General features: G+C 43.4%; 1 protein-coding gene across 1 annotated transcript; it reads right to left on the bottom strand.

Moving 5' to 3' along the window:
- baz2a (bromodomain adjacent to zinc finger domain, 2A) lies at positions 1–20,052 on the bottom strand. Its single transcript, XM_079675637.1, is given in 32 exon segments — positions 1–1,025; positions 2,430–2,573; positions 2,723–2,958; positions 4,580–4,726; positions 4,870–5,005; positions 5,264–5,547; positions 5,662–5,727; positions 6,603–6,763; positions 6,881–7,036; positions 7,489–7,822; positions 9,397–9,789; positions 9,791–10,002; positions 10,085–10,229; positions 10,315–10,377; positions 10,456–10,630; positions 10,738–10,812; positions 10,918–11,132; positions 11,232–11,365; positions 11,368–11,485; positions 11,566–11,949; positions 12,049–12,114; positions 12,977–13,038; positions 13,192–13,414; positions 13,555–13,656; positions 13,749–13,857; positions 13,982–14,042; positions 14,155–14,505; positions 14,600–14,875; positions 15,108–17,087; positions 17,788–18,657; positions 18,750–18,873; positions 19,643–20,052. Coding segments are annotated over 31 exon segments (7,962 nt in total). The 5' UTR covers positions 19,643–20,052; the 3' UTR covers positions 1–865.
- Between the last annotated feature and the right edge of the window lie 1,450 nt (positions 20,053–21,502).

Genomic DNA, 21,502 nt, shown 5'->3' with positions numbered 1-21,502 from the left:
AGAAACCAGTGTCTTTCACACAGCAGCAGAAAGTGGGTGTGTGTGAAATTGTGTACATGATATAGTGTGTGTTGTGAAATGTGTGAATGTGGGGCGTGCAAGACTTTAAGTGGAGGTTATACAACGTCTACTTGTGACAGTCCATTAACAGATTCCTTTTAGTTTAACTGGCCTTTTTCAGAAATCATCTAGACATCTCTATAAGGTAATCTGTACACATTCACTACACGCTATTGCTATTAAATAATCCCAGCTATTGTAATCTGTATATATATTTATATATAGAATATATAATAAAAATATATTGAGCAAAAACTTCTAGGCATAAAACCACGTTACATTACATTTCCATTGAACAGGTAATAAATGGCCCGAGCTCAGTGAAGAGTTTTGATCCATTTTGTCGTCGAGCGGTGCTTAGCAGGTCGGCTGCAATACTGTGAGCAGTCCCTGACCCTGAGAAGAGCCTGAGGGCCAAAACGCCTGGGGCCTGAGACCGTCACCACTGCACAAACTGGGCCTGACCAAAGGCCTCGCTACGACATGGGGCTTGTAAAAGGACGTGACAGGAGAATGCAAACAGGTGATGATGTGCTGAAGTGAAGATGAAGACAAGCGAGAGACATATTCTCACTCAGTGCGGGGGGGAATGGATACAAGTTTAAGAGAGTTCAGCTGTGGGCCTGGGAAATGTTAGGCCGGTAGAGAAACCGATAACAGACAAATAGCCAAAATCTATACATATATACCTATACATGAGTACACATAGCTGGAAGAACCTCCAGACAGTCTTAATGGAGAGAGTGTGCCTGGAACGGTGAGAGCACCAACAGTTTCACAGCCCACCATCGGGCGGGGGGGGTTTCTATTTGTCCTTATTTGAGTAGAACTCCGCCCAGCGGCTCTCAAAGAATCGCCTCGTGGCATGTCCAGCCGTCCCCACCTCCGACGAGTCCTCGTTGAACAACTCACAGTTGTTGAAGACAAGATGAGCGTCTGCCGCAAACTCCTCACAGTTGCAGTACCTGAGGCAGAGACAGAGGGGGGAGGAAGGATGAGCAGGTTTCAGTACAGCTGGCACCTTTTAGTTCAAACGTTTGTTTTTATTCTTGCTAGAAAATGATTATTGCATCACTGGTAAAAACAAGATTCAAAGTGTTTCTTTTGCATTATTCTTTGTGGAGGAACTCTGTTTTAAAGATGTCATTTAAATCAGCTTATCACGAAATTGCATGAACCTTATGGACAAAGTGATACATTTAAAAAACATAAGCAAACAGCTTATAAAGGGCAGAGGAAAGAAAATACACTATTAAAAAAGGAACATTTAAAGATAAGATAGGACTTTATTTATCCCGAAGGAAATTGTTGTGTCATAGGTACAAAAATAGAATAAACACAGCAGCATAATTATAAAACTGTACACTAACGGTGCAGTAAAAAGAGCAATTCAATATCTACAGGATATTATTATTGGGTAATAGAAGTTGATTTCCCTTAACCCTCCTGTTGTCTTGGGCTCAAATCTGATTTACTACTTTCATCAATCATAACTTTTTTTTTTTTAGATTTGATTGCATTAAGGCTTTATGATATCCTTCACAGTAGACATATGAACATATACAATTGCTGATCAACACTTTCATTGAATGTTGGATGATTTAGTCAACTTTGTAACACAATAGTGTTCCCGGTCAAAAATGCCCACCATAAAGAACATAAAGAGCTTGAGAGCCAATAGAGAGGTGAAGTCCCTCCCTTTCCAGGGGAGCTCCATGGGACCTTATTTCGGAAAGATTATGTATTGAAGTCAATGGCGAGAGAAAGATTATCTTTCGATCCCGTTTGAATTGTGCCACGAATTACACATATGATGTTTGTCAATTTAAAAGATAATTTTACAAGTCAAAAAAATAAAAATGTGTCGTAAAACTGTGAAGTAACACATTTTTGTGTGTGTAACGCTCAATGAACTACATCTCCCATCTCGCACCAACACGGCCGTCACGTTGGCGCATTTCACTTCTTTCTTTCAGAATGAGGCGAAAAGTATTAAAAGAGGTGAAAATCACTCCAAGTCTGGGCATGTTGAGAACTGTACATACACACACGGGGAGTTAGTCGGTTCCGTAAGAGCCAGCATGCGGGACCGGGACTCTGGGACTTGTAGTCTTTCTAGTTGCGTATTTTTCATAGTCGTATATTTCAACAGTTTTACAACAAACTGACTTTTTTGACATGGAAATTATTTTGTTAAGATTGACAAACATCATATGTGTAATTCGTGGCACAATTCAAACGGGATCGAAAGATAAGTTTTCTCTCCCCATCGACTTCAATACATACTTTTTCCGAAATAAGGTCCCATGGGTCGGCAGTAGATGAGCGGGACTTCGCCTCTCTACAAACAACGTAGTGGTGAAACTTACATTCCCTGTAGCAGTTTCTCTCTCATGGTGAAGAAGTCCATGGGGGTCTTGACGATGCGGCGGTATCCTGGCACCAGACGAGGGTTGACGGGTTCAAGGAACGGCCAGGCATCAGCGTGAGCCTCCATCTCCATTAGAATGATCCTGGCAGGAAGTAAAAATAATTAACACAAATCCATCACAATATAACTGTCAGAAGGAATGTCATCCTGCAGACTTAAAAATGACTTTAAAACCCGGATGTTAAGATGAATAAAGATCATTGTGCATGCAGGAAGCTCCACAGCACTCACTCGCAGAAGGTGAGGTCGGGCTGGTTTCGGGTCGTCATGCGGCGACGTTTAGCGGCGCTTCCTTCCCCAGACGGGCGGGAAGACGAGGAGGGGGGGGTCACGGTCTCCTTGAATCGTGTTGCCATGCCGTCCCTGGAACGCCGTGTTGTTCTCTCATCTTCAGAGCTTTCGTCTTCATATCTCCTCTTCTTCAGCCTCAATCTCTTTTTGGACGAGCGCGGTGACTCACTCTCCTCCTGAAAGACAGAGCGGATAATGAATCAGATTGAGCCGGCAACGAATTGAGCAGAACTTTTAGTTTTAAAAACTGATATATCTCACAATGTTCCGGCCTGTTTTCATATATTTTGATCTTATATTTCAGTTTCGTGACTCTGTAGCACCAGACAAACACTAAGATACCAAGGGAAATGTCTTATAAGTCAAAACCTTATATAATAAATGAATTACTGGTTAGTTACCCTAACCCAGGGGTCGGCAACCCGCGGCCCACGGGCCGCATGCGGCCCTTTAAGCCCTCTGCTCTGGCTCCCTTGAGCTCAGACAAAAATAAGAAGGAAATAAAATAAAAGTATTTGTAGGACTATTTATATTTTGTTGCATGGTTTAAAATGTTTCGTATTTTGAGGTGATACTGTGACACATAAATAAAAAACAAAACGGTTTTAATTAGGTCAACTAAAATATGCGTCACATCCTGCTACGGCCCCGCGCAAGCGCCTTTTCTTGGAGGCGCTCGCGCGGGGACCCCCGGCTCGGTGAGCGAACTATGGATAAATCAAAGAAAAGTACCGGAGGAACACAGGATTTAATTCTGCGTGGACAGAGTTATCTGCTTTCACAGCCAACGATGCTGGTTTGCCGGTATGTTTGATATGTAGAGAGAAGTTGTCAAAGGTGCTGCACTGCAGCCTTTACGTATCGAGGAACAACACGGGAGAGGAAGACAGCTGAAGATCTTCAGTCATAATTCAATGGGGTATGTAATCTATTTCAGAAAACAATGTTATATTCCATGGAATGCTCTTAACGTCCCGATAGCAATGAATATATTAAATGCTTTGACAATAAATACATACAAAAATTAATCTCTGGAAGCCGTAGCGCTGTAAAAAGCACGACCAATCATTTTAGCCGGCCCGGCTAAAATAACTGGATGGTCTACCTGCCTGTCAGCCTTCCATCTGTGCACAAATTTATCTCGTGCCCTCATTGGTCATGTGCGCGTTCGTGTGTGTTGGAGGAGGAGGGAAGTCTGAAGGAAGAGGCCTATTTTTTCCGGTTGTGTATTTTCAAATTCTAGCGCACTCGAGCTGGTCTTTCCATTCTTACCTACCCTACCTTTAACTCTTTTTAGGGTGCAGCTATATGTTTTATTTATATCAAAGTGGGCACATTTTAATAATATTTTTTTCCCCTTCAAATGTGCAGAGGACTCCCCAAGTGCTGTGTTTAATTTATTTTAAAGTAGGCCTGTGTATTATTTGTAATTCTCCTTATAGGAGTTCTTTGTTTCTTATTAGAGGTTAACAGTTTTATATAATGTAATAAACAGCCTAAGAAATGCAAAAAAAACTGTAGTTTTTGTCTGATATAACAATAAATACAACTTTATTAGCTATCAAGCTATGAAATATGTTTTGCGGCTCCAGACAAAAAATGTTTTGGGAAAAAGGAGCAAAATGGCTCTTTTGGTCAAAAAGGTTGCAGACCCCTGCCCTAACCCGATGCAGCACAAAACAAATTACCTGGAAGGACACAATCGCTACAAAATGCTTTTAGATTTTTCATAAAGCCTAATTTGGGCTGTAAGTTATTTTTATTATTTTCGTATAAGTATCACAGGATGGTTCTGACCTGGGCAACGCAGTGAGGACAAAACCAGTCTCCCTCGGGCACCTGGGTGATTTTGGGCTTCAGGCAGTACATGTGGCAGCCTCGATCACAGCCGTCACACAGCAACAGGCAATCATCGTTGTCTCCTTTCCTGCAGACCTGGCAATTCTGGATAACAAGCATGTGCTTATTAGGATGACAACAAATGTCAATGTGGTTATTTCTTGTGTCATTTTGTGCCGTGTGCTCCCTAAAAAAGCAAGTCATCGAAAGTCCAAGTACTAAATATCTTGGGAGGAAATGTTTCTTACCACTTTAGTCACAGATCTCTCCCAAGCAATGGCCTTCTCCAGCTGAACTATACACAGACAGACCTGGGGGGCGCTGCGGCAGCGATCCAGAGCCTGTCGCCATGTTCGTAGTCGAGACGTGATCTCGCTTTCCAAACTGAAGCAGAAGAGAATCAGAAACAGGTTTATTACCAGGTAGGTTGACACGTACGAGGAATTTGACTTGGTGCTGTGGTGGATACATAAAAGTCAAAATAAAAAGTAAAATAAAAAAATAGAAAACTATTTTAAGAAAAACTATGACATTACAAAATATAGCAGTATTTACATTGAATCAAAATCAGAACATATGTTAAAAACATAAAACCAACCAAACTTCTCCCCTGAACCGTAAATATAAGCCTGTTCTTCTCACCTGAAGACGTCCATGGGATGCTCTTCTCCCGGGGTCGGGGTGAGAGGAGCGAGGCGCATCACCTCGGCGATGTTCCACAGCGGCTCCTTCAGGTAGCGCCGCTCAATGTTTCGCTCCAGGTTGGCCAAACGGAGCACGGCCAAGTCCACGGGATGTGTGCCGAAACGAGGAAGGCCGGACCACTCCTTCTTAGTTCGAATAATCCAGTCATCACGTGGGTCGGCTTCGTGTTCAAAGTACTTGAGATCATCACGTGTGGAGTCTGGCTCAGGGATTGTGTACGGCTTAAAAAGAAAACAGCGAGAGTTAAGAGTATTAGTCAAAGTTAAATAAAACATAATTTCTGTTTAATCTAGAGAGTTTGTAGGATTTATTTGATCAAGTATTTTAATATTTACCTCAAATTCTAGTAATTTTGTCTCTGTGTTGGGTTCAGCTTCGGTCACTGCACCTTCAGGTAGAGCCTGGAAGAACAACGAAAGCAGATATGAGCTTTTACTGCCAGTCAGATGTAGTTGCACTGTTGTGAATGAGACCGTCTATCCTCTTAGCACATATGTCAGTTTATACAAATTGTCACTGTATGGGTGGAAAATGGCTCAACACGCCATCTAGTGTTTACAATCAGCCATGAAGCTTGCAAGGCAAATGCTGACAAGAGCAGTTGGTACCTATCCATGTCAGGATATGTATATGCAAAACTTTATGCAAACGCCTCTGCCTCTTTTTTGTATTTTCCAGAGGTGCCATAAACTTTCGCAACAATTCCCTGCTAGTTTCCATTAATAACAAAATGTGCTTTATCTGGGTATATGCAGGAATCCTGAAGTCAAATGTAATACCTTTTAAGACCTTTTTTAAGACCCTTTCTGTACATGTTAAGACCTTATCGACACTTCCAGTTTTAACCGGTTACCTTGGCGACACACTTTATCTCACATTGACTATATACAGTATGGATTGTCCTTCCTCCTTATCTTCCAACCATTTGGACGCAAACTTGCATTTCCCCATAACGATGTTGTTTAACAACCGGCGTAAACGATGCCATAACTACACAGAATCACACTACACACCTACGCAATGATTACATTCAGGCAGCCTGTAGAATACAACCTCTTTGGACAATTGATATACTTATTGAAAACAAGCTACAAAATGTAATACCTTGGAAAATGCCGTTTAATAGCCTTAATTTTCGCTAAATTGATTTATCAACTTTTAATACTTTTTAACCCTGCGGACACCCTGTATATGCCGGTCCCAGTAGTGTCTCACCTGTAGCTGTTGCATCACTAGCTGATCCCAGTAGACACACAAAAAAAGAGGGGGTTCTCACCTTCAGTAGGAGGTCAGCTGCCATGACCCGCTGCTCCAGGTCCTCCACCCACTGGAGGGCATTGATGTCGGTGTCCATTGCTTTCTCCTGAATTTGCCAGGGCTGCTGCAGAGTCTCCAATAGAACATCTTTCTCATCTACCTTCGACTCAAATATAGGGTCTGGACGAAAGGAACACAACAACAGTTTTAAGGAGGTCCCAGGGACACATGGGGAGGGGAAAAGGATAGAGCCTAGATGATGTCATGTATTAATTACAACCCATTTACCACACTCACCGTTGAGTGGTTTGGTGCATAGCTCGGCTAAGTGCTCCATTTGTTTGGCCAAATGCTTGTGGAGCACTTTCTCCCTGACGCCTCTTGGATGGAGAGCCTGTAAGATGCTCTGCAGTTCCTCTGGATCCTTAATCCACCACCAGCCACGCACCATAGCTAAACAAAAACAAAAACATATACACACATTACAAACAAGACAGACACACAATAAATATAATTAGTTTGTTTCCTGTACACTAAATGTCATCTCTGAACAGTTTTGTTGTTTAGGAAATGTTAAATGTAGTAGCAGTCGGTAGTATTTTAATTACTGATATACAACTATATTATAAATTAATCATTTGACGTATATTATGTCAACCAAGTTGTTTTGTCATTCTAAAACCCAAGATAATCAGTTTAATATGAAATAAATCAGAAAAGCAGGAAAACTCTATTATGAGAGGCTGAAAGAGCATTTACTGCAAATTTTGTACCAAAAATATAAATAAAGATCACTTTATCGATTAATAAATTAGCAAAATAGACAATTATTTTAGCAAACTCACGTAAAAAGAGATGAAAGGAAAAAGAACATCGGTAAGACTTTATATTCAGATGCTACTTACATGCTGGTATGGGCTTGGCCACCAGTTGTGTGAAGTACTGCTGCTCGATCTCCTGGAACACGGAGTTGGAGGGACGGCCGCGGCGTTTGGCTGCAGCCCCCCTCGGCCCCCTGCGGGCAGGACTGCTGCCTCGGCTCCCTCTCCTCCGCCTGCGACCGGGCCTGGGAGGGGTCGTTGGACCGGGCTTGGCAGGAGGGATGGGAGCTGAAAGAGGCTGAGAGAGGGGGGGTGTTGCAGCAGGAACTTCGGAAGCAGGTAGTGTGGGGGCAGCGTCCTGTGGTGTTGCCGGGGTGACGGGTTCAGCAGGGGTCAGGCCAGGCAGGAGAGGGTCCGGCTGAGGAGTCGAGAGTTTATATATTTATTTAAAGACCACATAAAAAGAAATCCCTCTACCTCATTGTATTTAAATATTTAAAAACACGACCGCTACTACTATGCTTACGTGTCCTATGTATAGTATCAGACGTTTATATATTTGTTGTTAGTCTATAATGTATTCTAACTAGGGCCGGGACTTTAACGCGTTAATTAAGATTAATTAATTACACAAAAATTAACACATTTTAATCGCACTTATTTTTGCACCGCGGAACGTTTCTCACTGGATGAGTTTCAGGGGTACCGATTATACTGGAGCACCAACTAACGTTCATGACTTCAGACAACAACAAACCACAGTGAACAATAGTCAAACATGAATGAAGAAGCTGATGAGACCGCTTTGGTTGGCCCCGTGGATGGGACATTTTGTTTTAAAAAAATGACGGATGGAAGCGTCGATAAGAGCACGGTTGTTTGCAAATTATGCAAAAAGGAATTTGCATATCACCGCAGCACATCAAGCCTCAAGTATCACCTCAATGCAAAACCTATAGCAGCTAGCGTGGAAGCTAGCGTGGGCGTTAGCCCGACTCGGAGTACAAGGACCCACACCCAATTCGCGTTGATCAAACAGTGGCCTATGCAACAGAGACATTTTATTTTTCATCAGGATATTGGAAGAATAGGAGGGATTGAGGTCAATCACTGGCACTTTTTTATTTTATTTTAAATGGTACTATTTATTACGTTGTTGGTGCAACTGGCACTTTATGTTGAACTGTTTATTGTTTTGGCCAAGGTTATTGAGAGAGTTGGACTGAAATTGATTAGATTTTTTAAACCAACTGTTGGTAAATCAACAAAGTCTGTTATGGCCTCTGAAGCAACAGAGAGATGCTTTCTAATAGTCAGGGTTTCCAATGTTCTGAATGTACTTGAAAGTATTGTGTTTTACTTAAAAAACAAAGTGTTATAGTTTACAGAAGGTCTACCTACCTATAGGCTACCTGAATCTCTGAAATGTACTATATTCCTAAATATGCTATTGCTACACTTTATGGCAAAAATTGCACTTTTCTGTTGGTCTTTGTTAAGTACCACCTTGAAAAAAATAAACAATGTTTTGTTGCTTAAGCTTATGTATTCAGTCATTATTCAATGGTAAACTAAAATCCATGTGAAAAAAATTGCTTCTCACTGTTCTCAGGTCAAACATTTATATGCGATTAAAAATGCGATTAATTTCGATTAATTAATTACAAAGCCTCTAATGAATTAGATTAATTTTTTTAATCGAGTCCCGGCCCTAATTCAAATTTATGACTTTATATAATCTATAGATACTGTAATAATATACATCTTTCTATTGTTTCGATGTATATAATTACTGTTTATTTATTACTTTTTACTCGTGTGCAATGCCTGATAACCTGCTGCTGCTCTCACAAAATAATTTCCCAGGTTGGATTTAATAAAGTACATCTAACACTCTATCCATCTATCCCTCTATCCCTCTATCCCTCAATCCATCTATGCATTCTTAAAGCATAATTAAATGCATTTATAGTTATGAATGTGAAAGCAAACCTTCAGGAGTGGAGCAGTGAGTTGTGGCAGAGCACTCAGGATCTGAGGGAGGGGTTTAGGCGGTGAGCTGGGGGTCTGCGGCTCGGTCAGAGAGTTTTCGTCACACGGTTGTTTGGGAAGCAGGTTGAACCACTGTCCCTGTTTCTCCGCCATCTCCTTCACCGTCTCCTCCGGTCGACGACCCTCCGGAGCGTCTCCTGATGCGGAGCATGCGCCGTTGGTCACTCCGTCCTGAGATAGGTTGAGCCAGCTCTTGAAAGCCGCCTGTGTGAGGTCATGTGTGCCACTGTTTGGCGACCGCGGTCCTTCTTCCCCCCCCGACCTGGCGCTGCTTCGACGCCGCCGGCGGATCTTCGCTGTGCGGAGGTGAAGCTCCACTTCTGGTTTGATTTTGCTGTGGGCGTCCTCGTCCTCTCGGCATGCTCATGAGGGACGCCGTGCCAGGGAGCGCGTCCTCCTCTGGAGACGAGGTCTGGGCGTGGGCAGCGGAGGAAGGAGAAGAAGGAAGAGTAGAAGGGGGAGATGTAGGCATGGAGGTCTCCTCAACTTTGGGCTCCTTTTTGAGGAAGTTGACCGGAACCTCGGCCACCAGGACATCTCCAGAAGCTAAACCATAGAAATATAAGTTCAGTTTAGAAGAAGTTTTCAAACGCAAGTCATAAGATCTCTTTTCTATTCTGAGACTCACTCAACAGCTCCTCTGGCCCCTCGACCAGAACTCCTCCGAGGTGAGGTAGCGCCAAGTATCTACGCTGGTACCGGTCCTGGCCCAGCAGTACGGCCCGCATGGAATGAGATGACTGCAGCAGCTTCTTACGGAAGAATGCTTGCCGCTGTGGAGATCCAAAAGCAGAAGAATATTTAATATAAAGCGGCACCAATGTTTAAAGACCTGCGTCTCTGTTGCGTCACGCTTACCTTGGCTAGCTTATCGATCTGCCTCTCAAGCTCTGGAATGCTGGCAGTGGTAGGGCTCTCACTCTGTAACAGAATAGATCAACATTTAATAAAGGAAAGACTGAACACTTATACTGAGCAATCACAACAGCAGATACTTACATCACTGACTTTGGGCTCTTCTTTGCGTGCGCGGCGGTTGCTTCTCTCCGAGGCCGGACCACCCTCCTCCAGACTGAGGGTCTCTTCCTCGGCCACTCGGGCACTGCGCCTCCTCTCCTCAAAACACAGCTCTTCCTCCGAGCGTCCTGTCCGACGAGCTAGTGCTGCCTTCAGTCTGCAAGGGAGAGAACAATCAGGATCAACGTGTCCTTCAACTACAGAACATATCTGAGTAATCTGGGATTTTGTTCTGTTTTAAAATGTAAAAAAACATGAACTTACTTCCGCAACTTCCCCTCAATGATCCACTTGTTCTTCCTGTATGTTGCCATGTTTTCTAATGTGTTGTCAATGTCACTGAAATATAAAATGCAGACATTAGTGAAGCAACAGAAATGTGGCATTAACAGATTTGTATCGACAGTGAATCCTACAGCTCTTGGAATAAGTGTTTGTTCTGACCTTATCACAATGTTGCTGCTGTTGAGCTCGTCCACCAGGAACCCCAGGATGGACGCCTTGGTGTCAGGGGTCAGGGAGTGAAAGGTTTTGGTCCTCAGTGTGTCGCACACTTCTGTCTCATAACCATGAGCTTCCAAAAAGACGCGAAGCACTTCTGAGACTGTGCTGCGGGTCAGCTTCAAATCAACCAGCTTTTCCCCGAGGATCTTTACCGACTAAAGTTGGGATTAAAAATAAGCTGTTGATTAAAAAAAGGTCCACCACTCTTCATGTGGTGTAATAAATACAAAATTGAGAAAATACTCATCACACACCTGATAAAATGACGGAAGGCCTGGATCATGGAGCGCAGCCTCCATCAGCTTTATGACTAGGTCCTGGAACTCTCCGTAGCTGTCGCCCAGGCCTAAGAGGCCCTCCTGCAGGGTAGCAAGGCTGGGGATGTCCTTGGTATATTGAGACCGATCAACTTCCCATAGCCATGTAGGAACTCCACCACAGCCAGGCAGTGTGCAAAAGCTTTTCCAGAAAGAACCAAACCCGGGATACGGGACAGCTCTGGCAGCGGCTGATGGAGACAAAGTTCATAAGTACAATCTTTTCAATCACATTGCTAAGAAAGTAGAATAAGGTCAACACAAAACTCACTTTGTGGTCAGTGAGACACATGTCTTCTGTGGGCTTCTTCAGCTCGTCTGCGATGATCTGCTGCCTCTTCCTCTCCTCCAGACGTCTCTGGACCTGCACCCTCCTCTCGGCTGCCCTCTTCACTGCCTGCGCCTTCTGAGCCGCCGCCTCAGCCTCTGCCTGGGCTTTAGCCAGAGCCTTGGCTTTGCTCCGAGCGCCCAGCACTCTCTTACCCTGCGCTATCCGCTCCTCGTCGGTCTGCTGCACTCGTGGAGGAGCCTCCACTTTGGCTGACCTCCTGCGGCCGGGCTTCTTGGGCGCTGCAGCAGACCCCGGGGCTGGCAGAGGGGCTGTGGGGTCTGATGAGTCAGCCTTCAGCTCCAAGTCCTTGCCTGCTTGCTCAAGCTGAACCCACACATTAAAGAGAGAACAGGTTGAGGGGAGGGAGAGATGGTGCAGAGGAAAATGCTGATGGATCACTTTGTGTTGAGTCTTTGTCCGTACCTTGGCTTTCTTTTTTTCCGCTTTCATCTTCTTAATCTTCGTATCCTCCCTCTTCCTCAATCGTGCCTAATCAAATAAACAGCAACAACAAATTTAGGGTAAAATGTCAACATCATAATAGTTAACCCTTAGATGCATAAGGTGAGGTGGTTTTCTTGAAGTCTCTTTGTAATTACATTTTTTTATCATTTCATATTCCAGCTATTCCTCAAAAAACAGGTTTTGGATATCATGCCGTTCAAATGTTTAATTTACATTTTAAGAAATTAGTCATGTAGTTTTTGTATTACTACCCCAAGCTTCCATAAGTGGGTCAAAAATGTGGGTCCTATGGGAACCTTTGATTCTTATCACCTGTTGCTGTCAGGAATACATTCACTGTAGACCACACACAAGTGACACCTCTCAGGAAGATTATTTTACACAGCCAGATCTGATACCTGTCAGTATAATAATAATAATAATAATAATAATAATAATAATAATAATAATACATTATATTTGTATAGGGCTTTTCAAGGACTCAAAATCGCTTTACAATATAAGGGAAGGTTAGGGTGGGGGGGGTATAGGACTATCAAACTTGATCAACCGGCATGGATTGATGGGGGTGGGCTATGAGTAGAGGAGAAGAGATGAGTTTTGAAAAGGGACTGGAATACTGTGAGGGTCTCAGAATAGCGAAGTTCTTTTCATCAATATGTTCAAAACCTTTTTTTTTTCAAAATGTAAAACAAATGTCTAAAATTATAAATAGTGAAAAATTTAAATGAAAAGTGATTTTTCTTAACCAAAATGACAAAAAGACATAAAAACACATTATTCTAATACGGGTCCTTTTTGACCCACTTATGGAAGAGTCTAGGCTCCAGTCACTCTAAGGGCCTCTAAGGGTTAAACAAACAACTTCATATACTGAATGAAATACCTTTTTCTTCATTTTCTTTTTGATTTTTGCAATTTTCTCCTTTTCCTCCTCCGTGAGAGCTTCTAGAAAACACAAACACAAACAGTCAGCGACAGTACAAACCAACGACAGAGGTAAATGTGAGAAGTATTCATAAATAAATGATAAATATTTAACTAATCAGCTTTAAACATATCCTTCTACACTAATGCTTCTTCCAGTTTACATTCACTCACCCTTGGCCTCAAGTCGATTCAAAAGCTTGGCGTCAACCTTGCTGAGGAGGTCGATCATCTTGGGTTTGGGGGGTCGACCCGGGCGACGGGCCAGCCCCCCCTTTATGACCCGGACCCTGCGAGGCATCTCCTTGTCAGGGTTTGGAGGTCGACCCCGGCGGCCGGTGATGGCCATGATCATCGAGGGAACCTCCTCATTCGCCAAGACGACCCACTGTTTACCCTGTAACGTATCAGAGCATGATGAGTCCCCCTCTACCCATTTGATCATTTATGATACAAGGTATTTTCAAAGTGTGAACGATTTGACTTTTGTCTTTAAAAAAAAATGAGTATTTTTAGAAGAGAATAATATATACAGACCTCAGAAGTTTCTCTTTCTTCATAAAAATCTCCAACAGGCATGCGCGGGCTGAAGCTGAAATGTTCTCTAGTGACGATGCTGTCTGTGTGTTTATTCAAGTACTAGAAGAAACAATGAGGAAACAGGTATGAGAGAAACGTCAGTGTTTTGTCATCAATACATCATCATGTTTTATATTGAATTGAAGCTTCACCTTGATTATTTCGGGGAACTGCTTCATCCTCCTTCCACAAGGTGTGTAGTACCAGGTTTCACCTTTCATGCGGTCCTCCATTTTCTTCACTCGAATCTCTCTCTTCCAACTACAGTTGACAGGGTTCATGATTACAACAGAACAATATTTGAGAATGTTTGAACACTGTACACACTGAGACCACAATGTGTTGGATCAACAGGATGAAGACAAATCCACAAAGGGAACATTACCCATGCTGCATTGGGAACTGCACTTGCTCTTCAGTTGCGACCCTTCTCTGTCGAGATTCACCTGTAGAATACAATGGACACAATCAGGTTTAGAATGATCTTATTATTGTATATCGTCTCTTTACAATTGCCATTACATAATGTGGATCCCCATTTACGAAACAAGTAATGACCTGCAGTGGAGCTGTCATCATTTTCCTCGACGTCGTCAGCAGTCGTTTCGGCATCTTTCCGTATTTTTGCCACGTTTCCTTCTTGGTCTTGTTTCTTAACCCTTTTTGCCTTCTTGGGTTTCTCGAACGTTGTAGTAATAGCTGAAGTGTTTGCTAGAACAGCTTCAATAGTGGCTGTGACGGTATCGACAGCCTCTCCAGTAACATCTGATGTTTCCTGAACATCCCCCTTGAGAGACTTCTTCCTCTTCCTCCCCTTGGCTACCTCCTGTTTATTGCCTTCCTCTTCAGTCTTCATCTTCTCTGCCTTCGGGGTTCGGCCCCGAGGCTTCCGCTGGGCCCCCTCTGGCGCTTCAAATAATAAGGAAAAGAAACGTTTTCAATCAAATGTAATATTTAAAACGTTTAAGTTTACAATTTTGTTCAAAAACATAATCTGTAATACCTGGGGTTTTAATCAGTAATGCCTTTGGAGTTCGAGGTTTCCGTTGTTTCCCTGGGGTTTTCACATGTCCTCTAGCGGGGGACACATTTGGATCAGGTACTGGTTGGAGTGGGTGTACAGCAGGGCTCTCTGCTGGGGTACTGAAGGCGATAAAGTTCTCGTCTCTCATCTTGAAACTCGGGGGAGTCATTGTCTCATCAACACTGGTCTTAATGCTAAAGCGTCCAGCTGAGTCTGGTGTATCATGTCCTCTGGGCCCCCCCTCTGCTTCGGGTCCTGAGATGAAAAAACAAGAAGATTTCATATGTGCTGGCATAACTAAGAAGATTTTAATTTCTTCTTTACTGAGAAAATAATACACACAATGACATAGAAAACTAAAACAAGATTCTTTTTTGAATGAATAAATACATTTGTATTTGTTGACAATGGAAGAAATGTAAAATAAAAAAGTTTTATTCAGGGTGAGATTCTTATTTCCATGATCATGAACTTTATAAAAATGTACCTTGGCGATCTGGCTGAGATGCCACAAATGAGCGCGAGTAGGAAACGTCACTCGAGTCGACAGAGGTCTCTCCCATCTGAGAGGTGTTGTTCAGAGAAGACTCCAGCATGGATCCTCCTGTGATTTGGCAGCTGTCCTGAGTCTCTTCGGCCTCAGACGTTTCCCCTCCCCTGGCGGAGTCCAGCGTGTCATCTCTGGAGTCTTCAGCAGAACAGCTGCTATCTCTAGTGGTGTCAAACGCAGTGGGTGGTTCCTCCTCTGCATGGAAAGAGCTGTCAAACTGAGAGGTATCCTTTCTCAGGTGGAAGCTGCTGTCAAACTGGAAGGAGTCGTCCACACCTGAGCTGTCCTCGTCCGCATAAGAAGTCTTTTCAAAGGCAGAGCTGACATCAATTCTAGAGGAGCTGTCAAAGGTGGAATCGCCTTCAAATTTCGAAGCCGTTTGTGACGAGTCATTAAAACGTTCTTCATCGGTCAAGTGTTTTATCCGTGTGCTGTGCAGATGAGAAGACTTCCTGAGTGGAGTGTGCTCCAGCATGGAGTCCTCTGTGTCACAGAAACTGCTTTGCATGTGCTGACTTTCAGAAGCTGTCTGTTTCTTTATGAGCCTTTGATCAGAAGCGACGGTGGTCTGCGAGGGTTTCCCAGGAAGATCAGTGAAATATTTGGGTGAGCGGATATCAGATTTATCAGTTTCAGTAGCTTCCCCCTTCTGTGATGCTCTTATGTTGCCCAAATCACATCGAGGCGGGAGTTCCTCTGGTCTTCCATTTTTTTTGTAAGGCATCGATTTCCTATCCTCACTATGAGCGTGGGGCTCTGGCTTGAGAGACGAATGCTTCAGTGCATGAGGAGGACGCTGCTCAGAGTCGGGGCTTTGAACCACTCCAGAAGAAAGACCCTTTGCTGAGGGCACAGACACCAAGGCAGGAGGGGCGGACACAGGTGCAGTCCTGGAGGCTTGAGTGGTTAGAAGAGGTAGGGTAGACAGAGGTCGCACTGTAAGACTTTCATGGGCTGCTGGGGAGGATAAGTTCACCACTCCTGGTGGTGAAGATGCTGCAGAAGCAGTGGAAAGACCAGAGTCAGCAGCTGGCGGAGTGTAGGTCTGAAGCAGAGATGTGGGAGGTCTACTGATGACTGAAGGAGTTTTTGACACAGACATGGGGGGTACTGATAAACGAGAGCCAGGAGGTGTTGAGGTTGAAGATCCTGATGCTGACAGTAGAGGTGGAGCAACACCAGCCGATGAGGATTTTGCACCAACAGACGGAACTGAAGATATTAGCTTTGGGGGTCTAGGCATCAGAGATGGCTTGGACCCTTGAACCATGTGTTGAAGAGATGAGATGGGTGAAGCTGTTGGAGGCCCAGAAGATAAACGAGGCCAAGAAGACTTTGTTTGATGAGCAACAGAGTCTGATGAAGGAGGAGAGGCAGAGGAAACTACTGCTGGTTTAGACACGCCATCAGTCGAAGCAAGTTGTTTAGACCATTTTTGAGGTGATGCCGGCAGGGAGGAGGGGGAAGAACCCTCTGACAGTGGCTTGGAACCAGCAGGAGATGTCTCGGTCGCAGCAGTAGAGGAGGGCCTGGGGCATTGCTTCAAAGGAGGAGGTGAAGAAAGCCTGGGGGGAGCAGCTGAAGATGGAGCAGAGGACACCTTGGGGGATGACACTATAGGGGGTTCAGGGGATGATGCGGGAGACTCTGAGGCAGCAGGAGCTGCAGGGACCCGAGGGGGTGTCGAGGCCTTGGTAGATTCAGAGAGCTGAGATGACACAGAGTAAGGAGGCGTATCAGCGGCTGTCTCCCTGACAGGGGAGGCCATTTCTCGACGCCGAGCTGCTGGCTGTTGTTCAGAAGGTTGACGAACATCAGGTCCCAGGTGAGCCGCACCTTTGGGCCGCTGAGCAACAGGTGACCTTTCCCTGCCGTTATAGCTTGTGTCTACCTCGTTGGCAGGTTCTCTTGTATTCCCTGAAAGTGAAGAGAATAAATAAAATTGTTAAAACATAAGCTTGTTAAATGTTATTATATGATGACGGCTGTTGAGTGTATTATGTATCAAAGCATTGGATGGTCACGGTCAAGTATCCAACAGTGGCACCTGCTGGTTGATATTTGGCACCATCCCCCACAGCTGAGCGCAGCATTCATGTACAAGATACACCAGTAGCACGAAACATAACATTACTTGTATTTTCAATCCTTTCCTTACAAGTCTTTAGAATAATAGTTCTGTCTTTAAATCCACAAAAATGAGTGTAACGTTATAATATTAATAGAAGCTTGGATAGAAAGGCCAAGAATGCAAAAAGAGGAAGAAGACCATATGTCTATAAGTAGCACTCAATTTGTAGAGTTAAATGAGGAAATGTAAAGGACAGTTTAATTAATGAGGAAATAAAAGTCTGATAAATACCAGCAGTGTCAACATTTTACTTTTTTAAGTGTGTTTGCTAGTCGGGTTAGTAGTACTAGGTGAGAATTTATCAAAACAAGTTATGTTTGAGTTTGTTTTGGTTAGAGGCAGGTCTTTTTGTTTATTTTACCCATTACATTTTTCCTTATTTGAGCTTTTCTTAAATGGATAGTGTGTTCATTTTGTTGATGTTTACAACAAAAGCAGATAAAATGTATAAAATGTTGATATGAAAGATAAGTGTAAAATGGTCACCTTGCATGACAGGAGACTTTCCCACATTGCTAGCATGTGGGCTCCGTTCCCTGCTGTGGCTCTTGGGTGATTCACTCTCATGCACTGTAGACGGTGACGCTAGTGGTGAGGAGGACATCCCCATGTGGAGGGGGCTGCAACTCCCGCTGCCACTGCCACCTCTTCCTAAACTGTGGTGCTGTGGGCTATCACGTGGAGGAGTAAAATTCTGGTCCGCTGGGGGAATCATCTGAGCTTGGCCTTGGGGCTGAGACTGCTGTGAAGACGGGTGCTGTGGTGGATGCTGGTAGAATGGCATCCCATTGGGCATCAGACCATAATGCTGTGGTTGCTGGTGCTGCTGGTGGTGGTGGTGGTGTGGGTTTCGATGGGACTGGAGGTGCTGCTGTGACGTTGGATGTGAGGGCGGCTGTTGCTGGTGGTGTTGTGACGGTGTAATTCCAGGATGTGCCGGACTCTGGTAGGTCCCATACATACTCTGGGAATTATAACTTATCTGCTGTGGGCCAGGGTTACTCCTGTTCCAGTACTGACTCCCAGGAAGAGGGATGTTTGGTGGTCCTGCCCCAGAGGGCTGGTGGGAGCTTTCAATACCCCCGTTGAGCTGGTACTGTCCATGACCCTGGAAGTGGTGCTGTGACTGAGGCTGCCCCATCCCAGGGGCAGGCTGCTTCTGGGGCATCCCGTGCCCAGGAGAGGCCCCCATGGCTGGACCATACTGAGGGTGTCCTGCCCACAAGTAGTCATAGCCCATGCTGCTCTGGTGGTGGTTGCTCATGTGTGGGTAAGGAGCTGTTGGGGGGTGGGCACCAGGCGCACCGGACCCGTGTACAGTAGTGACGCCGTTCACATTCATTTCGCCATTCATGTCTGTTAAGAATACAAACATTTGCATGGTTAGAGGGTGAAAGAGAAGGTGACTCTATTAAGTACATAAAGTGCAAAAAGCTTAAAATACTCACTCTTCCCCTGCTGAGAAAAACTCATGGAGGACCCGTTAGAATAAAGAGAATCCCCTGAGGAGAGTTTCAGTCCTGAGTTTGCTGAGGAGTTGGTACTATAGTTTAAATGATTATTTGAGTCCATCTGAAAAATCATAAAGAAAAGAAAAAACTAAATACAAAAATACACTCCAACATCCATTCAGTAAAATGCATAGAAGAGGAAGCAGTTGATTCACGGGGCTAAGTGCACAATAAACATCACCATGTGAACTACAAATGTATCCTTTAAATTATTCCCATGAAGCCTGGCAGACGCTACGTAATGTGTACGATTTTTTTGTAATCCTAAATGATTTTGGCAACCAAAGCTTGTGACAGCACAATTTCGTTCCAACAACAACAACCGTCAAAATGTCGCAGCCAGGCAGAAACAGCAGATGCCAGGCCCGAGCAGTGAGCCGTAATGGACAACCAGAATATTGCGAGAAGCTCATCAATGCCGCTGATGAGGCTCCGCTAATATGAGTACATCCTCCTCGATCTGCCATTATAAATGTACGGCCCAAACACAGAAAGGCATAACCACACACATACTGTATCCGAGACCTGGTGGCATCGGCCAAGTAACAATGGAGGGATTAGCGTTCATATTTTACAGTCACGGAAAGGCCTCAAGCACTGTTACACCACCACTCACTGTTAAATAGCTACGTACACTCGTAGTACAACATTAACCCTCTGAACATATTTCCTAATTCATCGAGGCCCTTGCAGAAGTCGCGTTAGCTAAGCCGCGCTAGCTGCGATCTCAGATGAACATTTCACTTTAAAGCTATGCTAATCAGTTAACAGTTCAAACATTATATATATATTTCATTCATTAAAAAGGTTGGACATACTGATAACTTTACCGTGACAAAAATGTTCCTCGCTCCTGCTCCAAGGTTATATAGCTAAATCATCACAAAAGAACCTCGCTAACAAACGATAGCGTGTAGCTAACTGATAGCATCATCAACCGGAGTAAGTACGTTCCTTAAAGCTGCGATGCTAGCTAGTAGCTAACTAATAGCACCTTCAACCAGAGTAAGTACGTTACTTAAACTGCGATGCTAGCTAGCAGCCAGGTAGAATGAAACGCAACCACGCTGGTGGGGAACCATGATGCCCATTATCGATAGAGAGAGCACCGCGGAGGAAAATAAATATCATCCGGTATTTTGATAGCCACCAACGTTATCCCTCTCACGCTCGCTTGATAACAGATGGGAGGCGTGCTTCCCTTTTGTTCACGGGCTAACGTTAGCTAGCAGCCAGATGAAGTTACATTGTTTACGCTGCACGCACACAGAGTACAATTTTTACAGAGCATCTTCCACCCACACCACCACCATCAAAAGTTTCTCTCATATTTTCACTTAAAGCTATCCAACCTTTTTCAGTCCCGGGATACCGAAAGTGCAGACGCATCTAAACCTTCGTCTAAACTGATTTCGGGTGAAGATGGCACATCGATAAACAATAAACAACTATTTGCCTAACCTTTGGGTTTTAAATTAGCAAACATGGCTGGTGTGGTCCAGTGCAGCCATGATCACAGAACAGCGCAAGCAGCAGCAGCAGTGGGAAATGTCCCAACAACAACCGCGTGCACTTCCGGTTACAGTTCCACACCAACTTCACAAGAAAGTACATAATCATATAACAACCATGATAACAACACAATAAAAGCAATATTTTTGTAAAGTGAAGAGTATTTAGTGAGGTGAGCACATATATTTAAAAATAAATAAATAATAATAATTAAACATTTCAAGAACAAAACGTTAAGTAGCAGCATTATAAGAAGTGAACAAGTAGAAAGTAATAAAGTAGCTGCAGAATGACAGTAGTAAATATTATAGTTCCTAGTATATAAGTATAAGTTGCACAGTTTTATGTGACAATGTTGTTGTTACAGGTGTAGCACAATGAATAAGCAGCTAGCAGTAACATTTAAATATAGTATTGAACAACATTGTTGTTATAGTCCGAGTTGTTGTGTGTGGTGGTCTACAAGGGGCAGTGGTGGCTGTATAGTCTGACCACTGGGAAGGAAAGACCTTAGTATGAGTAGTAGGAGAAGTATTAGTAATAATTGTAGTAGAAGTAGTAGTATTAGTGATGGCGAGATGAAGCCTTATGAAGCTTTGAAGCTTTCCAGCAAATTGGTTCTCAAAAGGGTTAATCTCATGAGGCTTCATATGAAGTGTGTTAAACAGGCAGAAATCCCCATTATTAATTAACCGATGCTTTCTACTGATCTGTGAAGGTTTTCATTGTCATTACCATGGGCAACACTTTGTAAAAATCTGTGGCAGGGACAATTTCTCCTTATCATCAGCATTGCTGTGATTGTGAGTGAATAATAATAATAATAATAACAATAATAATAATAATAATAATATGCCTTTATGCACTCAACGAGCAGCCAGGTATTGAGGACAAAACATTACATAAGTAACACAAAAATACATGCATATTTAATGAAGAATAAATACAGGAATAAATAAATGTGAAAAAAACTGAAATACATTTAGAAATACAGGAATAAATAAACACTAAATAAATAAATGTATAACTACAAAAATATAAGTTGAGAATAAAACAGAACACACATATCTTTAATGTATTTCTACATTTATTTTTACGAACATTAATATATTTATTAATTTCTGTGTCTGTGCGTGTTTCACACAGTGTTGTTCTGCTTGGTCGCCTTGTATTCTGTG

Source organism: Notothenia rossii, assembly GCF_949606895.1.
Source record: "Notothenia rossii genome assembly, chromosome: 4".
Taxonomy (NCBI): domain Eukaryota; kingdom Metazoa; phylum Chordata; class Actinopteri; order Perciformes; family Nototheniidae; genus Notothenia; species Notothenia rossii.
The sequence above is the reverse complement of the archived record's forward strand: the minus strand, read 5'-3'. Positions and strand labels throughout refer to the sequence as shown.